This window comes from Tauraco erythrolophus, chromosome 14 (assembly GCF_009769465.1).
Source record: "Tauraco erythrolophus isolate bTauEry1 chromosome 14, bTauEry1.pri, whole genome shotgun sequence".
Classification (NCBI taxonomy): Eukaryota; Metazoa; Chordata; class Aves; order Musophagiformes; family Musophagidae; genus Tauraco; species Tauraco erythrolophus.
This window is the reverse complement of record NC_141478.1, coordinates 7,810,033-7,833,041: the sequence shown is the minus strand read 5'-3', so window position 1 is coordinate 7,833,041 and position 23,009 is coordinate 7,810,033. Positions and strand designations below refer to the sequence as shown.

The 23,009-nt window shown below is 42.8% G+C and overlaps 1 protein-coding gene across 1 annotated transcript in view; it reads right to left on the bottom strand.

Annotated features, from left to right (window-relative positions):
• Positions 1-23,009, bottom strand: part of AKAP13 (A-kinase anchoring protein 13) — a 144,668-nt gene that overhangs the window by 48,340 nt on the left and 73,319 nt on the right. The window contains exons 8-10 of the mRNA XM_086620560.1: positions 12,062-12,143; positions 8,110-8,246; positions 1,262-1,608 (exon numbers count right to left, since the gene is read on the bottom strand). Of these exons, the coding sequence (XP_086476686.1) occupies positions 1,262-1,608; positions 8,110-8,246; positions 12,062-12,143 (566 nt within the window). The remainder of the gene's footprint in view (positions 1-1,261; positions 1,609-8,109; positions 8,247-12,061; positions 12,144-23,009) is intronic.

The window sequence follows — 23,009 nt, the reverse complement described above, 5'->3', positions numbered from 1 at the left end:
ATTTAAATATTGCCTGGGGACCAGGAATGAAGCCAAAAAAATGTGGCAGTGGTAAATAACAATCATTATCATCATGATCTTTCATCCTACATTACTTACAGGGTCCTGAATGTTTTTCAATGGTGGCCTTAAAATCTGAAGGGTCTATGATATTCCTTCAGTGACACCCACAACTCCTAAAGCGTAAGGGATGCACACACATGTGATGGGAGGCTGCTGCCTCCCACTGAGTTATCCTAATGGGCCAGTAACAACTCACCAGAGCCGTGGCCACGAGGACAGCAGCAGGCAGCCTGGAGAGCAGCACGGCGCTGCATGCCTGGACCTGCAGCCTCTGCAAGCTGCAGGTCTACACCAGAGGGATGGGAGGATGTGGCACCCTGATCTTGCTAAAACAAATGGCCAACCCTGCTCTGAAAGCATTAAACTGCATTGAAAACACTGGCCAAACCTCCACTGGTTTCAGAACACGCAGGGTTTGACCCCAAGTGTCCAGCAGCCCAGATGCTGAATGGCACAGAGCACGGCAGGGAACCTTACATCAAGTACTTTGCTGGTGTGCATCTTCTTTTACTTCATCTTTTTCCCCACTAAGATGGGGGAAATGAGCGCCTTTTATTCCCACAGTCACTTGGCACCAGCATCTACACACTTACATGGCTGTTACACCTCTCCCCTCTTGTATCTTTTGAAAGAACAAATGGGAAAAACTTGCCTTTGAATCTTCCTGGGCACCACAGGGGACATGGGTGATGAGTTAGGTGGGACTCACTGTCCATGAGAGACTGAGGTGGAATCAATTCTGTGAAACAGGGACTACCCATCTCACCACTATGAGGAGCCTCCACACCTTTCTTTAAATCCCTGGTGCCCGTGCTATCTCTCAATACAATCAGAGCTGTAACGGTCGTGTTTTTTTGTGGTCAATGAGATTTAACACTCCAACAATTCCTTTAACAAAGCCCTTCGTATAGAAAGGGGTAGTGACAGTTCAAATGGAAGACCAGTCCCAAGGTAATTCCATTTGCTCTGGAAAGCTCAAGCATACTATAGTTACTAAGTACTTCAATCTGAATTACCTGAAAGTTAATTTAAAAAAAAAACAAACAAGCATACGTTAGGAGATTGTCTTCACTCCTTTGAGTGAAAAAGAAATAATCAGAAGTGACATCCTCAATTTTTGTTTTAGCACGCTGAGCTCAAAGCTTAGATAAACACGCATGAGTGGGTGCAAAGTAAATCAAAGCAGCCCTTCACTCACCTCCTCTGATTTATTTCTGCTTCGTTGATGGCATTCTTCCCTGGTCCCCAACTGTGTCGACGGAAAGGTGACAGCGGCCGCATGGAGTTTCGCAAGACAGAGGAATGAGTGGGCACGTCCGTGATACTGTCCAGCTCCTCTTCCTTCTCCCCTCCCTCTGTGGCCATCACGTTGGTGCAGCTGCCATCCAGGCTGTGCCTGTCCTTTGGCTGGATGAAGTTCGCCGTCGGTGGGAAGGGAAGGGATGTGTCGCTGCCCAGAGATGAGTTCCTCTCCAGGGACATGGTGTCATCAGCAGAGGAACTGGAGCTGGTGACATCGCATGCAGACTGCTCCTCCTCAGGCTGCTGTGGATAACAAAAATTAAAAATACATTAAAGTGGAATCATAGACTGGTTTGGGTTGGAAGGGATCTTTAAAAATCATTTAGTCCAACACCCTGCCATGGGCAGGGACATCGTTCAGTAGATCAAGTTGCTGAAAGCCCCATCCAACCTGACCTTGAATGCTGCCAATGAAGTGGATGCATGTAACATTTTAAATAAATGCAATTATTTTACATTTCACATGAGTTGAGAGATTTCCTAGTTGATAACACAAGATAAATTAACTATTCAAAGTGAGACTTTATGCTCTGGCTTCAAGACAGGTTGAAATGCTCTGCAGAGCAATCTCTTCCACACCACAAGTCCCTGGTTGCCATAACCTCAGGCTCCCAGCTCAAGTCCTCTGCCTGCCTTCCTCAATTCCACATTTCATCCTGCGCAGCAAATCTTGCTCCTCTCACTGTTTCTGCCTGAACCTGTTATCGGTCAAGGTGCCATAAAACAGCCAAAGGTTCACTAGGTATTAATGAGAGACAGTGATTAATGGGGAACTGGGTCATCGTGACTCCTGACAAACTCCAGCCTCTCCTGTGGGACCTGGGATGGGTTTTGTAGCTCTCAGCCATGAGAGCTCAGGGGAAACATACTATTCCACTGCATTGAACAGCACAAAAGGGACAATTATTCAGTAGTAGAAAACAGACAGGGGAAAAGAAAAAAGCTTAAATCCCCACCCCCTGCTACTTTCCATTAAGCAAGAAGTTAATGCCAGGGTTTGTGGCACTTTCCAAATCCAACTGTAATTGAAAAATATTGTTCCACAGCATCAGCCGCCCTGTATTACAGGTCTCGAGTCCCACTGCAATTTTTTGGTTTAAGTTTGCTCCAAAAGCAGTAAGTGGAAGCCAAACTGGTTCCCTTTGGCCAAAGGCCACATGCTGACCATACAGCCCAAGAAGAGCCTGTGTGCATTCTGTGTTCCCCAAGGCTAGCATAAAAACCACCAGCATCTCTCTGACATCACCTCCAGTTTGAAATGCTGTTTGCCCTGTGGGACTGACGTGGGAAGTTTCAATTTATTCTCCTGCAGAGCCCTGTGTTGTATCATTTAAAATAATAATAGGCAGAACGATCCGTCAGACCATATATAACAGACTATTCAGCAAAGCCACAGCGGTTGATCGTCTTCAAATGGTGGGCTCGGTGGGTCTCAGCAGAAGCTGTCGGCTCTCATTTGGTAGAAGACAACAGGCTACATAATCCCACTCTCAGAAGGCAGAGACGGGCATCAAAACCCATGCGGGACAGCGGGAACGGGAGTGGTGCTGCCCCACGGCAGTCCTCGCCTCGGATCCCGCCACCCTGACTTCGTTCAAGCCCGGAAGCATTAAATGCTCCAGACACTTTTGCTTTTCTGTGCTTTTTTTTGGTTGGTGCACGTTATAAGCTAAAAGCTTCTTGTTGAACTGAAGAAAAAGAAACGAAGATGTTCAAAAAGTATTCTAATCAAATATTTCACTGTTTAGAGGGAAGCTTTGTTTCAAGCTTGGCTATTTTTTATTCTTATTTTTGTTTAACAGGTACACAATAATGTTCCTAAGGTGATTTAAATAAATGCTGTCACACTATTTCCCCTCTTCCATCCATCCATCAAAGAAAAAGAGGGGGGGAAAAAAAAAAAACAGGATAGCATCCATAACTCAATACACCTTTTAAACACAAAATATTAAAAAACACAGTAAAAATATATCCCTCCAAAAGCATTCATTTCACGGTAAGCCATGTCAAACACTAATGGTCAATTGCTGTAAATACTTCAATAGCAAAGTTATATTGCAATGTAAAGTACTGGATTTGACACGTATTTAAATAAGAAGTGTAGGTTAAAACAAGAGAGAACTAAAATGGATGCGCTGAGAAGTTTTTGATGACGCTTGGCGTTATCCAAGATAATCTGATATTTGTGTGAGTCATGGTGAGAGCTTACTGAATTGCTTAAATCCAGACGAATGAAGTAGTCATTATGTGGATAATGGTCTTTCACTAGAGGAAACAGTCTGCATCACTCTTCTGAGACACAGGAAAATACAGTCAGACATTAGGGCAGCACAGCAGGAGGAGAGGACTACCTGCCAGCTGTACAGTAGAAGGGTGGGACGGTTTGGAAACATTAAATCTCGATGGAAATCTAGCGACAATAGTGCAGAACATCAAATGATACAGGGAGGAATCAGAGTAAAAAGAGGACTTTTTATCCCCCAGATGAGAACAGTGCTCTAGCTTAAAATGCAGAATGAAACTCCCTTCCCTAGCAGGGAAGATTTAGGGTTTCTATTGTAAAGTGCAGTTCAAAGTAAGTGATGCTCGAAAAATGTGAAATGTCTTTGGACAATTTTAACTTTTACCTTGAGCATGAGACTGACTACAGAACAGAATAAACAATTCCCTTGAACTTGTGGCCCACGCTTATTCCTCTAAAAATATTCTGTCTTCATTTAAATGATTTTTTTTTTTTTTAAATCAACGCAAAACAGTTAATATGACAGACAGGACTCTGCAAAATCCCAAGTGTGGCTGAAACATCTAAGATACATCTATATTGTGGCCACCTCTGCAAAAAATTGGCTATCGGGCCAAATGCCAGTAAATATACATTGCTGTTTAATCCTATTTAAGTAAGAAAATACCCTGTTTGCATAATAGAAATGGTTCTCTAATGTGTGCTGTTTCTACAAGAAAAATGAAACATCAAAGAAATACTAATTTTCTTCAAGTTAGGCTTGCTGCATTGCACCTCAACGAATCCAACCCTTAATTGTAACCCTAAAACTCACACTGAAAAGAGCCTTTACAGACATGTGCTAATGGGCATTTTCCTTGCTCTTAGAAGCAGTCCTTGGTGAGAAGCTAGTAAGAAAAAATGAGATAAGGCATAACAAGAGAGTTTTCTGAGAAAGGGCTGTATGTATTTCTTTATGAAAAGGGATAAGAGTAATCACTAGGATGGGGGTGTATAAGATAACTTCTTCAACTAAATCCCTCCACCTGTAGGAGGTCTTGATAAGTGGCATTAAAATGTTCTTTCCGTCATTTTCGTGATGACAACCTGCAAAGTGCTGAGACACAAACTTACTCTGTCTTCTGATCTTTCATGTGACAATGACAATAAAGGTGTTAGAGTATTTAAAGAAAAAAGACAAAATAAAATTAAAACCCTGGCATTCTGAGGTTTACTTGGCATACCACTACACTAAAGGAGTCAATATCTCTGGTTGGCTTGATGTATTATCTAACAGAGTCATTTTTTATTTAGATTTGCCTATGGCTCCAGGATCCCTAAAATTAACCTCAGCAGTGGCCTCCTATTAATTATTTATCATAATTTTTATGATTTGGAGTGGAGGAGTCTTCCCCGGTGAAATCCTCTCTCTTCAAGCTTTATTCCTTAGAGTTTGGGATTTATTAAGAGAAACAATAATTCTAAAAAAATAAATGCAAAATATTTGTCTATTTCCTTTGTGAAACCAAAACAAAGGCAGCAAGTAAATGAAATTCAAGGAGTTGAGCTGCAACCCCTTCCTCTGACAACGATCTGTGGGTTCCTGACTTCCCAAGGGCCTTTCGCCTGAATCATCTCCCGAGAGGCACATTAAAAATCTTCCCAGTAACACTGAATTTCAGTGGCAGGTTAAAAGTTAAGATGAGCAAAGCGTATGGGCTACGCCCCAGGATGTTGCCAGATGATTGTGAGAAATGACCTTATGCAGCATTAATCATTCACGAAGGAGGGTGCTGCAAAGCCTGCCCAGATGGCTGGCTGAGACGGAGAAGGAAAAGCAGGATGAGGAAGACATGGGAATGAAGCGCTGATGCAAAAAAAATAAAACATTTTGCTGAAGCCTTGGACTTCACGTTGGAAGCAATCTCTGGATTTCAGCGACAGCCTCTAAAGTCTGAAAAAAGAAGTCAGGTTTTAGTGCTAAAGCTCTCTGAACCGGGCAGCTCACGTTACGCAGCTCAGCACGTGCCTTGTAGAGCAAAAAGAAGAGACAAGCACAGGGGATGGCAAGGAGACCAGGGACAGTTTAAGGTACCTGCAGATTTTATGACCCCACAGACCCGAATTCTTCATGGTTCTGGGACAGAAGCAAGGCTTCAAATCTATGAATTTCCAGTGATGCCTACAGAAGCAGCCCAAAGACCCTGGACAGCCAATGGCTTGTTCTTCCTCAATTTCTTTTAATGCGTTACGCAGTTAACAGATGAGGAGTGATTTATATAATAAAAACCTCCTTCTAACAGACAAAAGTTCAACTCTTGCTCCATACAAAGCAGAAACAAGAACAGGACCAGTAATAACAGTAATCATCATGACACTGAAAGGTTTGAGATCCTCTTTTTGTTCATAAACATGTTCTCTCTCTTCCCAATTTGATATAGAAATTGCACTACATAATAGGCTTATAACTAACCAACTACAGCAAGACATGCATCTCATAATATTTTTCAGAAAAGAGATTACATCCAGCACTTATTTTAGTGGTTATTAAAAATATGCATAACTTGCATTTACACCAGCTTGGCAAAGTAGTCAAAAAAAAAAAAAAAGACTCAATTAAGGAACGAGCTCACAACACTAAATGAGCGTCTCTGGCTCCTCCAGAAATTACTTTAACTGTAGAAAAGGTACTCAGATAAATTCTGAGAAGGGAGACAAGGAATCGAGTTAGTCAGCAAAGCAAAGACAAAAAAAAAGTGACTGAGGTTGAGATTGCCTTTGAATAACTACCTAAACTCAACTCACGAACCTCTTGAACTTTACCCACTTGTAGATGAAGTCTGCAATCCACCGCATAATGAGAGCAATGCAAAGGCTGTCAAATTAAGAAATTCTCTTTCTACAAAGAAACTAATTTCCTCCCTCGGCCTGCTCTCCACTGGCAACTGAAGATCTGCTTTCTCCACCACCTCTTCCTTTTCCCTGCAGTCTCCCTACTACGCTGCACTACCTATTCCTTTTAAGTTTTAATTTTTCTTCCTCTTATTCGAAGAAGGAAGCTTTCCTCCTAAGAAAGGGAAAAAGGTAAAATTCTGTACACTATAAAATGTACTGTGTTCCCACAGCGCTCTTCCCCCATGTGTCCCCGTACAAGCATTAAATCAGCTCAAATGGCAGTCGGCTGTCATAATTCGTGCCACTCTACACAAGAAAATTGAAGACAGCCTTCTGCTCTGCCCAACAGCCTTATGTTCTCACAAACCAGGGTCCCGCATCACTTTGAGAGTAAGATGGGAAAGGGTGAGGCTGCTGAGCTCTGTGCGCTACCACATGCGTTAAGGATGACTTGACTGTTCATTTATAGCCCATGAGATCACTCAGCCCGGGTTGTGGTGTTTCCCGTCCCGCTGGAAAATATTCACCATCATCTGATTTGATTTAGGCAAACAGAATTTCGTTTCATTAAATATATTTCTCTGAAAGCAAGTGTGAAATCTGTTCTGAACGCTTAGTTTTTTCGAGGAGGAACCGTGCCTGCTCAAACAGGCTCAACCTAAGCAGGTGGTGACTTCATGGACCTGAGACCAATGTGATGGCTGCTCTCAGGAAGGTTCATGTCCTCTTTCGTTCTGCATCACTATGTTCTTTCTGGGTGCTTTTTCATCATCTGCTTATGGCAAAAAGAATATAAATTACTGGCAAGATGACTCTTAAAAAGTAAAGCCTAATCCTCTGACTAAATTCAGGCTGCTCTAATGCAGATGGCAGAAGCCCAATGCCAAAAGGAGGCACCCTCTGTCCGGGAGGCTATCTCAGGTCTCACCCCGCTCCTCCTTCCCCTTCTCAGCCCGACCAACACAAAGGGCACAGCGATGATTAAGGTTAGTAATGACTTCTGTTGTTGATTTTAAGCAAACCTGAAAACATTTTCCTTCTACTTGCACGCAAAAAGGCATCACAGGGATGTCACCTAGGCAACAAAACTATTCATTGGAATTGGCCTTAAGTGTTTAGAGTGTTTCCTTCCTATCCAGGGAGTCACGCTGAATTCACAGAAAAACACTGATTCCTCTGAGAATTAAAGTATATGATTCTGAAGGTGTCAGCGCAGAGGTCATTGTCTGCTGGATAAAAGCTCTTTGTTACTTGAGAGCTTACACCTAAGCTCTCATGTAGCAAGATGGCTTTCATACCATCTGTGCAATCCCTAATGACCTTGCAAGAAAATCCACCTTTTCAACTGTTTCTCTAGCGCCTAATTTACTTTTGGACAGTCAAAATTGCTTTCATCTTTTTAACATCAGGGGCTGCACGGTTTTTGGAATTCTGCTGCAAGTAAATACATCCCTCATGTTGCTGCATCCGACGAGAGGACCAGATCCTTCCCATCTATTCCCTTCCAGGATAATGGCTTCCAGGTTTCTAACTCATCAGAGAAACCAGGACGACCACTGTCTGCAGTACAGGTTTACCGAAGCAGGACTTAGAGCTTTTTTAACCATATCCCAACCAGGCTTTCCTACCTTTCCAAAGACAAGGTCTTCCATCCCATCACCAGACAAGGGGAAGAGGTCGGACTCACTACCGGACTCTCTTTTAAGGACACCCTGTGACGAGGCACAGACGCTACTCAGCCCATCCTCCAAGAAGTTCTCACATTCTACGGGAGCAAAGCAGAAAAGAATTACTGATGTGTTCCATAGCATCCATACATCCAACTCACATACGCTCAGTAAATTCAAGGATTTGAAAACAACAGTAAACACAGCTTTATAAATTGTGTTCGCCTCCCAAAACGGTGCCTGCAAATTTTCAAAGAGTTTACTTAAGAGTTTACAACTCCTTTTTAACGCATCGTCGAGGTACATGGTGCAAAGAGAAATTCTGCATTAACAGCCACACATCCCTGCAGCCTGAGGTGCTGACAAACATGCCACATCTCAGGTACCCCACACGGAGCGTAACGGGATGCTTCCCACTGACTGCAGCAACAGCAAAGTTACATTCGTATTCAATAAATGCAGATATATAACTTGACAATGCTTGCTTGCTTTCTCAGTTAAAAACAATCAATTCTCTCTAAATCCAATTTAGAGAGTGGATGATTATTTCATTCCTTCTTTTGTACTTCTCACTGAAAACACACTAGTATGGCTTCTATGATGAGCTTTACTTTTTTGGTATCCAAGAATTAGGTGGGTTTTTTTTCAATTCTCAAGCTTTCATAACTCCTGACATTGAAATATAAGCATACTGCATCTCTTTTTTTTTTATAAAATGCTTCCAGCTGTTCATATTGGGGTGATCAGCAGCAGAGAAACAGACTACACAGCCACTGAGAAAGCCCTTCCTTTCCAAAAACCTTAACAGACACGTATTTGCATAAAAAATCCCTGGATATAATTTCATTTGTTCAGCCTTCAGGCAAAGGTATTAATGACAATTTTGGCAATAACTGAACATTCTTTCCTCCCAGCTCAAAATATTTTCTGATTATTGGTACTTTTTTAAAAGAGAGAGGAAAGGTGTTATTTTGCAACCTGCTCTAACTAAACAGATCCAAAACATGTTTAGCTCCCTGGAGAGGAGCCAGGGCAATAAAATGTTGGTTCACCCTCAAATTACACCCGACAATCTCCATCCTTGGCTATGGCAAGGTCACACATTGATCGAATGAAGACAGGTTTGGGTAGCTCCAAGCCACTTTTTTCACTTCCCCATCCTTCCCCTGTGCCTGACAGCAGCTATCAAACACCCCGGCCGCTGCCCAGCCCATGGGAGCGACTCCACTGTCGGAGGAAATAACGTTCATTTACTGACGGCAGCGGGGTTGTCCCCGTCTCGGGCACAGGGGGAGTCAAAGCCGGTTGGAAACCCCATTACCCCATAGAGGAGTTTCCACACTGCGGAGAATTGGAAAAGTACTTATTGGAGGCGGTGGGGCTGCTCGCCTTTCGGTAAACCTGGAAAATCTGAACTGCTTTTCCAGCACTGAGGGGGAGAAGGGAGGGGGAAGAGAAGAAGAGAGAGGGGAGACAAAAAAAAAAGAAGGGAAAAGCAAAGAAGAGACGGAGAAGCCGTAAAGGAGAGGGCCAGGGTGCCGGCCATCCAGCTGGCAGCCGGCAGAGCATGTCCGCAGCCCAGACTGAAAAACAAGGAGCTCGAGCCACGTTCCAGTGGAAAATCAGTGGGGACAGTCCAGATGAGCAAAGGGATGGACACCTCGTCCCAACGATAAATCATGAGAGGCAGCAAAAGGCTCTGCAGGAGCCTCCAAAGGACAGAGGAGATGAAGCGGCGGGGAAGGACAATGAGGAGCAGAGTGATGGGGACCTCCCACACCTCAACTCATCTGTGCTGAGGAACTAATTTCCAAACTCTCTCTTCCCTCCCCTCTCCTTTATTTTCAGTTGTTTGGGGCAGTCTTCCCCCACTCCTTTTCTCAGCTGTGAGTTTGTTTTCTTTGATTTAAACCGCACAGGCGTTGCACTCCGCCGAGCTCCATCTCCCACACCGGTGACAGCACTGCCGTGGCACGGGGACTGGGACTCCCATCACACAGCCAGCCCCTGCTCGCTGCCTCCATGCAGGTAAAAAATACAACAGGGATGGTAACACACTTCTGCACATAATATAGAGGGGAAAAAAACCTACACAGTAAGAAGCCTTAAGAAGAAAATTTCCAAGCAACTCTTTTACATATATTTTCCAAAGCCTCGTGTCCTCCAAGACAGGGCTGAGCCCTCCAATTCCATGCTGATAGCTACGTATCTGCCACACTCCTCCAGGCACTTCACTCCAAAACCACTGGGTGAAAATGAGAAGCTACGGTTTCTGGAGTTAAATTCTAAGATTTGAGGGCTCTGTCCTTATGAACCATTCCAGCAGGATCATTTGGCAGGTGAAAAAGTTCTCCTTCCCTATCAAGTTGTGCAGTTTTAAGTCAGCCACATTACGACCGCTAATGGTTTTACTGCTGTTAGGTGTTGCCAGATTTTTCTTACCCCTCAGTGCAGCCGCAGGGATGTGTGTGCAGTAACCACATTATTTCGAGAAAGGCCAGAACCTGCAGAGCCTGAGATCCTCCTGCTGCTTCAGTCTGACTGAAGAGCACATTAATCAACTTAAAAACCTGCCTCATTGTGCTTGTGTTACAGACATGTATTACTATAATTAGACTCGTATATATGGCTACCTGATTACTATAATTAGATTTGTATAGATGGCTACCTGATTACATAATTAATATTATATTTCTCGAGTGTGACATGGCGTCAGATAATTATCTAAAAAATATTGATCCATATGAATACATGATCACACATTCAGCAAGTCAAGTGAGTGTATGTCATTCTGCAGCCAAATGGAGTGCCATAGCTCTTGTCTGAAGCGTAAAAATATCACAGCAAAAGGCCAGAGATTCGGGGACACAATTAGGAAACAAGCAGCACGGTAATGCTGCAGGTTCTCCTGTAAAACACTCTTGCAACAGCTATTCGCTGTTCATGACTGTTCTAAACAAAGGTTTTATTTTTTTTTAAATAAAAAAGCACTTATTTAACTTTGATGGGAGCTAGAACTTCTACCTAAGATAAACTTCTGGGGTCAGTCACCTCAATTGTCCCTTCTTTGCCTAAAATCTGAAAAGACTGGGTTTGAATTTTATACTGACAGTTAGTGATTCAATCCCTGTTTTTCTTTCAAGTCTCTCAGATAAACGGAAGGAGATTCAGGTGAGACCTCGGCTCATAATGAGAGCAAGGCAAGAAGTGTCCTCTCTATGAACAGCCCGAGCAAAGTCACTATTCAGGGCCCTGATAAATTACTCTATTTGTTTTGAACATGCATAATTCAATGAAAGGAAATGCTTTTTTTTTTTTCTTCTTATCTTGGACACCAATCCCTCTTTGAAACTTGCCCAGACAAGATTTTCTGTTCCAGTGGAGGAGCCAGAAAGCACCAGCCAGCACGCAAGGCTGGGAGCTCGGCATGGCTGATGGGCAGGGTGTGGGAATGATGGCTCTGAACAGCCTTCCTGCTTCCTGCAGCCTGGAAATCATGGCAAATTTCAGGGGAAATAACAAAAATAAATAAAATCAACCCACTGATTTGGATCTAAATATGGATTCAGGCGTTTCAATTTCTGATTGTACTATCATTTTGGCTAGAAATCATGTCTGTGTGCTTCATCACACCTTTCAAGTTTATTTAAAAGAAAAAAAAGAAAGAAAAAAAATCAAGTCTTTAAGTGCAAAATTACTTAAGAATGTGACACACCACACAGCTCACTGCATTCAAGTGCTACAACCATGTGCTAACAATGACTCACAGTAGATTCATTACACATTTTCTTTAGTTTACGTATTTTCCCCATCGAGGCTAACATGTCAAAAATAAGAAGAAAAAGAAGGGAAAGAAAAGGTGAGGAGAACTGCAGGGCTGCTCATCTAGAGGCCCCACCAACACGCTGCTCACCCGGAGAGTCCCGCGTCCGCTTGCGCTCCAGCAGTGAAGAATCGGGACATGGCTCCAGCGAACACCAGCTTTCACGGTTTATCTGAAAAACAGACCGGAGTAAATCAAAGAAAGGTCACTCTCTCCAACGTCCCCGTTAGCCTCTTCTGCAACGTCACTCTGCATCGACCAGTAGATATATAGTTATGGCTTAATTTTGTCCCAGTAATAAAAACCTCCAAAGTAATTTATGACTTTTATTTTTTTAGCATCACTAAACAAACCATTAAAACATGCCAAAAACTTTCTCCGTGGAAAGTATGATTTCAAGGTGGCTCCCGCTCAAGGCAGGAGCTCAGAGGGAGGATGAGCCAATGTTTAAGCTACTAGTTGAGGACTGAAGAAACCTGGCTTCGATTCTCACTTCCATTTGTAGTGGGACTGCGGGCAAGATGCTCTGTTTTATGCCTCAGTTCACTACCCAGACCAGCACCCTGGCCACCCGTATTGCTGCAACGAGAACTGCCTCACAGACAGTAAGGCGCTCCGACAACGTTCAAGCAAGGGCTAGGGAAGTGCACAGGGCATGGTGAGAACCAGAAGCACTTTCTGTTTGCATTAACTGAAATGATGATGATGTTAGAAACCCCCATTTTAGCGCTAAGACACATCACATGGTTTATTTCAACAGCAGCCCTTATCATCTCACCCTGTCCCTCACCCCCTCCGTGATTTCCAGTCTTTCATCAAGGATGACTGATCTGCTCTCAGCCTTCTCCCCCATTTGCCTGTGCTTTACTCTACTTCACTTGAGTTGCGTTGTCCAGCGTTTTGACTCTGAAGTCTGCTGGACTATCTACAACCCTTGGCTCATCCAACATAGGCTTCCCGTTGCTTTTGTCTACAGCTGGTAGACTCTGGAAGCCCCTCTGCTCTCTCTCCTTCAGCAGCTCTGCCGTTCCTCCTGGCCAAATGCCTCTATTTGACAAACGCAAGCAAATTCACCTGGACAATCCCATGTCCCACATCACGAAATCCAGAGGTTGTTTTCCCTCCTAAGCTGCCTCAAGACACAGGATCTGGTATGTTATGTTGTAGCTAGAGAAAGCTACTGAAATAGATGACTTTGATTTTATATGCCAACTATTTCTCCTACCCTCTCTCTGTTTTTTTCTCTCCTGAGATAATTTCCTTTTCCTCCTGTCAAATACAGAATTTTTACTATTTACTTTTTGCCTCTAACCTGTCTTCCAATTTCCTCCATAATCCTGCTCCATTTTTGCAGTTCCTTGCTGGATTCTCATCTCCCCTTGATGTTTTCTTTTCCCAATGTTAGGAAATGCAGTGCTTTTTCTTTCTTTTTTTTTTTTTTTTTCAAATATAGAAAAAACAAGACTCTCCTACCCTTAACCTGACTTGCTGCTTTGACTAATGACCCACGTGCTTCTTCCCATTCTCACTGAGATCATGGAACTTGTTATTTGCAATTGTTGGCTGGTGCTTCTCTCTGGTCTGGCTGCATCCCTCTGCCCTTCACCGGAAGGGCTCCTGCCAGCACCATCGCTCACCTCCTGCTCACCACGTCGCAGAGTCAATGCTCCACTCCTCCAGACCTGTCAGCTACTTTCCACAGCACATTTTATTTCCTTAGGTTTTGTCCTCCTCCATACTTCTGTGATGACAAAATGGGGTTGGAAGGGCCTTTGACAGGTCAGCTAGTCCCTTTCTGCTGCTCCAAGTCAGGCTCAACTATAATCTGAGAGGTCTTCATCCAACCTGCCCTTAAAATCCTCCAGCAGTGAGGATGCAGTGACCTTCCTCAGTCAGTGGCTCTTGCTGGGGGAGACAGGCAAGGAGCAGAGAAGACCTCAGAGGGGAAAAATGAGCAGGAGTCTCCTAGGAGAGGTGAAGGAGACTTGGTGCTCTACACGACTCAGGTCTCAGAGTGACCTCAGTGCATATCCCACCTTGATGTCCCTCCCTACCTCCACGCAATTTTGCAAGCATTTTTCCTTAGATATGATGTACATTTCCTATCGGTTGCTCTCTGCCTCTACCCACACACATGCATTATCTACACATTCATCTAAGATCCCATTAGACCCCTATATGTGCATACATCTCAGATCCTTCCCTGCACCTCTGCTCAACACACATTTGTATACCCATCTTCTCCCTTTTACGTATATGACACGTATTAAAAGAGAGGTGGGACGGGAAAGAGAGGCAGTCTGAGAAAGGGTTTTGTAAGTAAATACTCAAAATGATGATTTTTTTTTTTTGTTTTCCAAAGGAACATAAAGATGTTGAGTTTCAACTGTTGCATGGAGAGCAGGTCACCATTTGGATTTTTTCAACAGAAGAAAGACACCTCCTGTTCTCAGCAAGGCTAATTGCTCAGGACACCTCCTGTCCTCAGCAATTGCTAAGGTACCTTCACTGCAGAATTTATACATACTTTTTAGTCTTAAAAGAGCTGTGAAGTAAATAAATACCACATTATGACTGTAAAGTCAATAAATACCATGTTAATATTCTTTTCTCTCTAGTCAAAGCAGAATCTATTTTGTAGCATACTGTCTTGCATTTTATTAAAGGCAAATCTAGGGGTTGAGCCTGAACACACATATGAGGACAAATGCAAACGTGCTCACACAAATGAAGGAACAACCCATCTCAGATATAAAATTAAATCCTGCCTCCTTCTAACTGGCTTGCATCTAAATCCTTCCTCATCATACTGAGCCTGATCCTCCTTACTCTTAAACCAACGTCTCTCCAACAAATGTAAGGAATCTACTCCTGATTTATACTGATATCCACTGTTGGAAATTGATAATTAAACATCCTGTTCAATAATTAGCAGTAAGAAAGCAAAATATGAGAAGGTTCAAGCCTATCAGTTGATTGGTAATAGAATAAACTATATTAGGCTGAATTAACATTATATTTTTTCCTTTAATAGAACCAATTGAGTCATTCACTGAAAATGCATTATAGACATTGGCATTTTTTCAAAAAAGATTTAAGTATTTTTCCCATTACCCAGCCAGCTCTTTCCTCTGCCCTGTGACTTTGCCAAGTATTGAAAGCGTCTGTTTTTTTCTACAAAAAAAATGGTAGTGAGAGAGCAACACCAAGGTTTAAGGTGCTGTTTCAGATATACCTAATTAGCAACAAAATAAAACATTAGGAACTAAGTATTTATCTCAGTAGCCCTAATTCAGGAATAACAACAATAATCATCAAAATACAAACAAAGGAAACCACTACTATATACAAGTACTCCCTCTGCCAAAATGAACCCGGATAGGATTTGAGGGAGGTTTACTGTGTGCTCTAAGGAACCTGGGTGGTCCACAGATACTCAAAACACAAACCCCACCATCCACAGCCCCAGACTGAGTACTGGGATCCTTCCTCAATAGTTGAATTCTGCTCATATTTACTCAGGACTGCAGGTACAGACAGTAAGGGCTGTAGAGAAAATATTGTTCTAAAATACATTCCTCCCTTCTTCTCTCTGTTTTGCCAAGAGAAACCCAACCACAGGACCACAGGCTGGTGGCCACAGAAGATGATAAAAACCCCACGCACTTTCTTCCTTGCCCACACTGATTATAGCCCATCGACTGTGGGCATCCCAAGTCTTTGTGGCAGAAGCAGAGGATGCAGCAGTGTTCAGACGGCAGAAGAGAAGATGAAACAGCCTCTGGGAACAGAGTTTCAATACACAGATTTTGAAAAAATGCCAGGAGAGAACCAGCTATTTTTCCATGCAGAAGCCTGAATGTGTTTATCTGCAGCTCAGACAGAGAATGAATCATGGAAGCACATCCCCAGGCACCAAAAAGCGAATCCCGAAGGATTTGCTGTTTGCCTGTGAAACACTAGCAGACTAAATGTCCAAAGAGGGCTTTAGGACACCAGCTGGAGTTGCAAGCAGCAGACGGTTTGATCACTCTTTCTGGGCACACATGCATGTATTTCCTGAGTCTCGGAGAAGTCTTCCTCCAGACATTTAATTTGAAACTTGAAGTGACTTAATGTAGAAACTTCCTTGCATAAGAAACAGGCTGTCCAGTGCTGTCCTTGAGACAAACAGGGCTCAGACATCCTCCATCACATGGGAACGATGAGCGATCCCAGCCCCTATTCCCAGGCTCTCTCTTTCTCTCCCTCTGCACGACGATCTTGGCCGAGCAGTTATCTAACCTCCTCCAGCGCTCATGGTCCTGTGCGGTGCCTGCCCACAAAAAACAGAATTGGCTTCCTCCTTCTCAGAAGACATTTAAAAAATTTCTGCTTCTCGGGGACCAGTCACTACCTGGCTCTCATGCACCTCTCCTATCTTTCCACCATAGAAAAGTCCTTTTTCTCTCCCTCTGGTTTTATTTTATCTCTTCTTGCCTTCCATTTCACAATGAAAAAACCACATCGACCTCTCAGGAAATCTTCCACTATTTTAAAAGTTTTCACTTGTCAACCTTACTGGTAGCGATATAAATCAACATCTCCAGAGCAGAAGGAACCAGACGATTTTAACTTTCATTTCCTAGCAAATCTCTAGAGATTCATCTCCCCTCCATATTGTTCTTTGTCCTAAATTTACAAGTTTCCATATCTCTCCTTTTTTTCCCCCCAGCTTCCAGACTCAGTTCAACCTTGCAGCAAAACCAGATACCATCGCACATAGGAAAATACTTAGTAGAGTCATTCTAGCTTGCTTGGTGTATCATGAAGGACTTGTACACCATACTGAGCAACAAGCTGACACTAGGAAAGATTTGAAATATCAGCTGAAGAATAAAAATAGCAGAAAACAAGCACTGCTTTAAATCCAATTGTAACTAATTTGTTTAATGATACAAGGATTTCTTTTTTAAAATTTAATGCAAGCCTTAATTCTTCTCTAGGAGCTACCTGTTCCTGAAATTTTCCTGTAGGATAAAAATTTGTGCGCATAACTGGAGTATAATGTTTATTCTGAGCAACTTTTAACTTTACAATTCCATTTATGATGGAATAATCCAGTAGACTCCTTTAATTCCTGAACTAGAAACTGAGGCGCCAGTTGATTCACTCCCTTCACCAAAAAACACTTTTCAAGATCCTCCAAGTCTCTTTCAAAAGGAGCATGAGGGATGAGGCATCTGGGAAAGGAATTTCCACCATCTTCCTTCAGCAGCTGTCAATGTAAACAAACTCCATAGACACAAAACTCATATTAAGAGCAAAAGTCTACTGCTTTGACAATCATCTTGCCAGACAATATTAAGAGCAGACACAGAATCATAGAATGGTTTGGGTTAGAAGGGACCTTAAAGATCAACTAGTTCCAACCCCTCTGCCATGGGCAGGGACACCGTCCACTAGGCCAGGTTGCTCAAATATAACAATTTGCTTACAAATTCGAGTTTGTTGTTGTTTGTTTTTTTTTTTTTTTATTTAATTTTTTGGTAATCTCCATGTGCATTTTCTTGGCTTAAGTTTTAAGGGAAGGTTTACAACACAGATGAGGAATACAAAGACCACTCTTCAATATATGCCAGAAAGGATAAAGTAACACCACCTGCGTTTCTGCAATGATTTCTAAAGAGATTTATGTTCTAGCACTGTGAATATGCTACATCAAGCCTTTCACCTTTAAGGAATTGGTGATGCCAGTTTTTCAGAGGTCCAAAGTGACCTCGCTTACAGCAGCAAGTGAGCAGTGCTATAAGAGAACTACATTAAAGGATTACCTCAGAAGAGGCTTCTAAAACCACGGGACATTTTAAATGACTGAATAAATTAGCACTTTGTGGTATAAGAGAAATACTGAATTCCTAGAATGCACTTTTACCCCCTGGCAATTTCCCAACTGGGAAAAGGAACGTGTGCCCCAAGAACATTTTCCAGCCCTTGGCACTGAAATGTCCTTTACTAGCAGAATTAAGAGTCCTGGTAACAACAAACTTTAATTAAGCTTTAAAAAATAATAGCAATAGCTTTGCATAAAAAACATTTCTTGACTAAAATGGGAGCAAAATTCCCACAAACATGTATGTCCCTAAGGTGAAAAAACATTAGTTTCATTTAAGTTATCGTTCCAGTTTCTAATTCTACATGAGACTCAAACAGAAAAACTCAAAAGTTCTCCACATTATCATAAATACTCTCCTGCTGTCCCTTCAATAACCATACCACTGCAGATAGATTCAGGATTGAAGTTCAGAGTCATTTTAGGGCTACCAAGTTTGATGAGACACTGCATACCCATCATATGAGGACAACACTTGCCTCAGAAGAACCACCCCAAAGAAGGAGTGAACATGCTTACATGTCAAATAACCAAAAATACAAAAAAGAAAAAGTTTTATAAGTATGACAGCATACAACAGAAGAAACCTTAGTTTCAGCTAATTTGGGGACCTTCTCCACATACTACTTTTAGCTTAGGATGCTGCAAATTGTTCCTTGCCTTAGGTGGGTAGGGTTCATTCCAGAGGATCTGCTCCGGCACTGGGGTAGAGCTACCAGAGCAGCTCTCTGCCAGGGAGCAGAATAACTAATTGATAATGCTGCCCTTTTAATTTCGAAATGCCTTCATTATTTGTGTAACATTGGGCTGGTTCGAATTTCATGGATACCATTCTGATCTTTAACTGGAAGCTGAATGGAATCTGTTCATCTGAAGAGCAGCTAAATCAAACCTCGTTTCCTCAGTTATCAAAAAACTTACACCTTCTGCCTACGCTGAACAGCCTGAGCACTCACGTACACAGGCGAAATGTAGATCTGGGCAACGAGCAATTATAAAACATTTCCAGTTGCGCTTGCTGAGCCTCCCATTCTCAAACTGAGCCCGTTTCTCATTTTCTAACTCTGCAAAGCACAGCCTGTTCATCCAGACTCGAACGCTTGTCTAACTTCACATGTATTTGCAAGGTGCCAGCCAGCGTGGTTTCTGTCTTCTGTCCCTAGATAGCTATATCTGTGGTAGCAGGAACAACATAAAAATGAGACAGGGCTGCCAACTCACACATGGGCACACTGAGCCTTCCCATCTTGGAATAACAAAGTGCAGACTGCTTTACCCTGCACGTAGCTGCTCAGAGCTCAATAAAACGTTCAGACAAGCAGATACTCCACTTGCCCACACCTTCTCCCTCATCTGCTGCTATGCAATCCCAGCAGGAAAGATGATGGCAAATTTTTATGCCATTTCTGCGTCATTCAGGCTTCCCTGTACAGTGCCAAACCACTAGGCTCAGTAACCAAGTTCATCGTGTTCGCATCGCTGCGGCAGCAAAAAGAGCCACAGGGAAGATGAGGTCCTACCTCCGACATACGGGCTAGTGATTCACCCACTGCCTCTTGCTTTTTGTACGTGGGGAGGAGGAAGAAACAATGTGAAAGCTAAAAATAATTGTGTGCATCAACGCTCAAAATTGCTGAGGGTTTGTTTTTCATAACTCCACAAGCCACTGCTTCGGGCACAATCTAAACATGGAAAATTTGAGCCCCAACACAGTGACCCTTCAGAAGGCATGTGCATTGCAAAATAGTTGGCAGGAACCAGAATTCTTTTATGACTCTATCTAAGAATGGTTGCAATCAATGTAAATAAAATGCCATCTATAAACATTTAGTAACCAAAATGACACAAGATCATCTTTATTCACAACCCATTCCAGCTGTCCCTCTCCACCAGCTGTATTTCCTTCCTGTGTCATGGTTACTGAGTTCCCCATCTTAAAATGAAGCAAGGAACATACTCGTCTACCACTTGAAGAAAAGACAGCTTGCCCGAGTCAATCTGTAGGCCAAGCTGAAAGCTGTTTGGTGCTTTGCAGGCATCTTGTTAGAATTTTCTTCATGTCAAACACTCTTGATGGATCCTGTTTGGGTTTGTTGTAATGATACTGACTTGCTTTTCAATATTTGTCATTTAAGAAACCCTGTCCTCTTAATTCACCAAAATATAGTGACCTAGATAAGGTACAGTTAAGTATTTTAATTCAAAACAAACCCAAGAAAAAACCCTGCCTCCAGCTCCCTCATTAAGGGTCTGATCCAACTCCCACTAACGTCAAGAGATGATCTGCCACTGACGCACTCTAGTGCTGGCTTGGATCCCTAAATCATCAAAATTTAATTTCATCTACCGGTTATGTTATAGAAATGAGCTAAAACATGAAGAACAACTAAAAATCAAGCTACTGTAACCATAGCTGTCACTAGCACCCTCCCATTTCAAACATCTGCAGCCTGTACAGCCTATGCTCGGCGCAGAATGTGTGCACACATGCACACATATATGGACACTGAGTCATTTGCAGGAACAGACAGGATAACCCACAGTTTTGAAACTCAATTAGGAAAATACTAGTGGGAACTAACAAGAGCCACATTTTGTTATAAAATCTAAGCTTTGCCGAACAAAAACTAATTTAAGGAACTGATGACATCAGAAATACTGAAGTCAGATAATTATAGCGAATTACATTTCAGCCCAGGCATTCAGATACTCTTTATAAAGAAAAAGACTGTGCTTTTTATGTTAGCAACCAAGGTTGTCAGGAGTACCAGGTCTTCTCCCAGGAATTATGAAGCTGTCATTTCACACGAGCAGTGTGTGCACAATATGTCTATGTTTTTTAATGACTCACAGGGTGTCCAGAGATTGAATACCATAGGATTCAATCCTCAACCAGCATCATTAACACGAGAGTTAAAAAATGCCCAACAAAATTGAGTTGGTAAAGAAAACAAGTTATGGTTATTTGTGTCACCAAAACCCAAATGATACATTGAATTAGAGGAAAATAATTTCATTCCTAAACAAAGCAACCTAACAAGTGTTAGGTCTCTTTTAGTGCAGATAAAGTAGAACAAGAATCATTTGAAATTTTTTTTTATACGTTCTGGCTTGACTTGAAAACAAGGGCATGAAGCAAAAATCATGAAAAAAAGGAAGCCATATGATCATGCAGAACCTCACTGCCCCAGCTAAGAAAAGAGAGAAAAAGGGAGAGTGAAAGGAAATGCGATCTTCCAGGAGTTCAGATCTCTAAGTTGGGCTGTGTTTTGCAGTCCTTCTGGCTGCTTTCCGATTTCCATCCACTTTGCCAGGAAACTGCTGAAGCTCCAAAAAGCTGTTACGGAGACAGGACATTCCCAGACTGCCATCGTGCCATTTGGTGGAGTACTTGCTAATTTTAGATTAGAGGAGGAACACGCTGGGACAATTAGCCAAGAGCCACTCCTGGCTCTTGCTCCAATCCATCTTCAGACAAAAACTCACACCCAAACAGTAAGACCGACAGCAACACCCTTCAAACACAAACAAAAAACAAAGGCAAAGGAGGATCTACCATGCCTTTTTTGGCAGAATACATCTTTCAGGGGACACATGCACTTCAACCCCAAAGGTGACCACTGGAATTGAAAACCCTTCCACCCTTATGCAGAAAAGCCACCTGCAAGCGGTGAAGGTTGCAAAACAGGAGGGGACCATTTAACGGCAGAAGACAGAGAAGATGGCCAGAGAGAGCTCTCCAAAAGAGTACTTGTATGTCGCAAGAGATTATCTGGTTGCAGAGACAATAATATTTGGCATGAAATGGTTTGACAGCACTCAAAACCACCTCCACGCTGAAGGGCAAAAGCTCTTCCACCTGCTCCCCATCTCCGCACCATCCAGCTGCAAGGCATGGGCACAGCAGGGAACAGATTGACCCGTTGGAGATGGGGAAAGGAACCCATAAATAAGTGTACACAAACATCATACCTTTAACAACACAACATCTACAGTCCTGTCCACCTTGGAAATGTCGCACAGGCTGTATCGCCTCTTGTGGCGTTCGTACATTTTGTCCAGAAAGCCGGGAGCGGAGGAGCAGAGCCCACCATGAACCCTGGGCTGACTGCAGCCAGGCGTGCTCCAGACCTCTCCCGTCCGTGCTCAGAGGAGTCCCCGTGTCTCGGCACACCAGCCTGTCCGAGCCTCTTAACAGGAAAAAGAAAATCCCAGAGCTGCGACCAGCTGATAAAGTCTTCTCTGAACAGCTCTGCTTACACAGGCAACGCAGGAACTTATAGCAAACAAAAGATATTTGGAGAGAGCTTTATACACGTAGGATTATATTTTTTGCAACTGCTAAGAATGGTATCAGCCTTCCTGTTACAGTAATAATGATTAAAAAAAAAATGTTTTCCAGACAACTTTGATATCCAAAAAAGCACCAGAAGCAAAATCCTGCCCGAAAAGAGAAGAAAAGCCAGATGTGTGCAGCAGGAAACCTGACGCTCCGAGAGGGAAGGCAGAAGGTAGGCTCAGTCACGACGGGTCTAACTCAGGAAAAAAGAAAAAAAAACACCGATCACCGCATCCGACGTTAAATACTGTCACCGATGTGTTTCCTTCTTTCACGCCCTCGTGCACTGAAAGAAATGATAAAAAAAGGTACTTTTCTCCTTTTGAGTCAGTCCACTGCTCACCAGACAGGAGGGCTCAGTTTTGCCTTAAGTTTAAATTTCTAATGACAGCACAGGGCAAAAGGAAAGAAAATAATGAAATAAAGCCACTCCCTCCTGATTTGGGCTGGTACGTCACTACTTGCCTTTTTAGTCCTGCACCAGTGTTCTTTCAGCTTTCAAAATGTCTTTGCAGTTGTGGGAGCATGATTCATCTCTTCACAGAGTAGGGGGAAAAAAAAGAGGGAGGGGAGGGAAGGGGGAAAGAAAAAGCAGCAGCTTTGCTTCGCCAGGCTCTTCCACCTCTGGCTGCAGGCACTCAGGGTGTGTTTGCTCGGTCCAAAAACAGACCGAGAAGCAAAGGGACGTGTTTTCAGAGGCAAAAAGCCTCTTCCCTCTCCCTTAGGCCAGGTGAATGAAAGACAATTTCAGGCTTAACGCTTCTCCAAAACAGGAATGGAAACTTATGATTTAATCAGTGCACACACATGCAAAAAAAAAAAGGAAA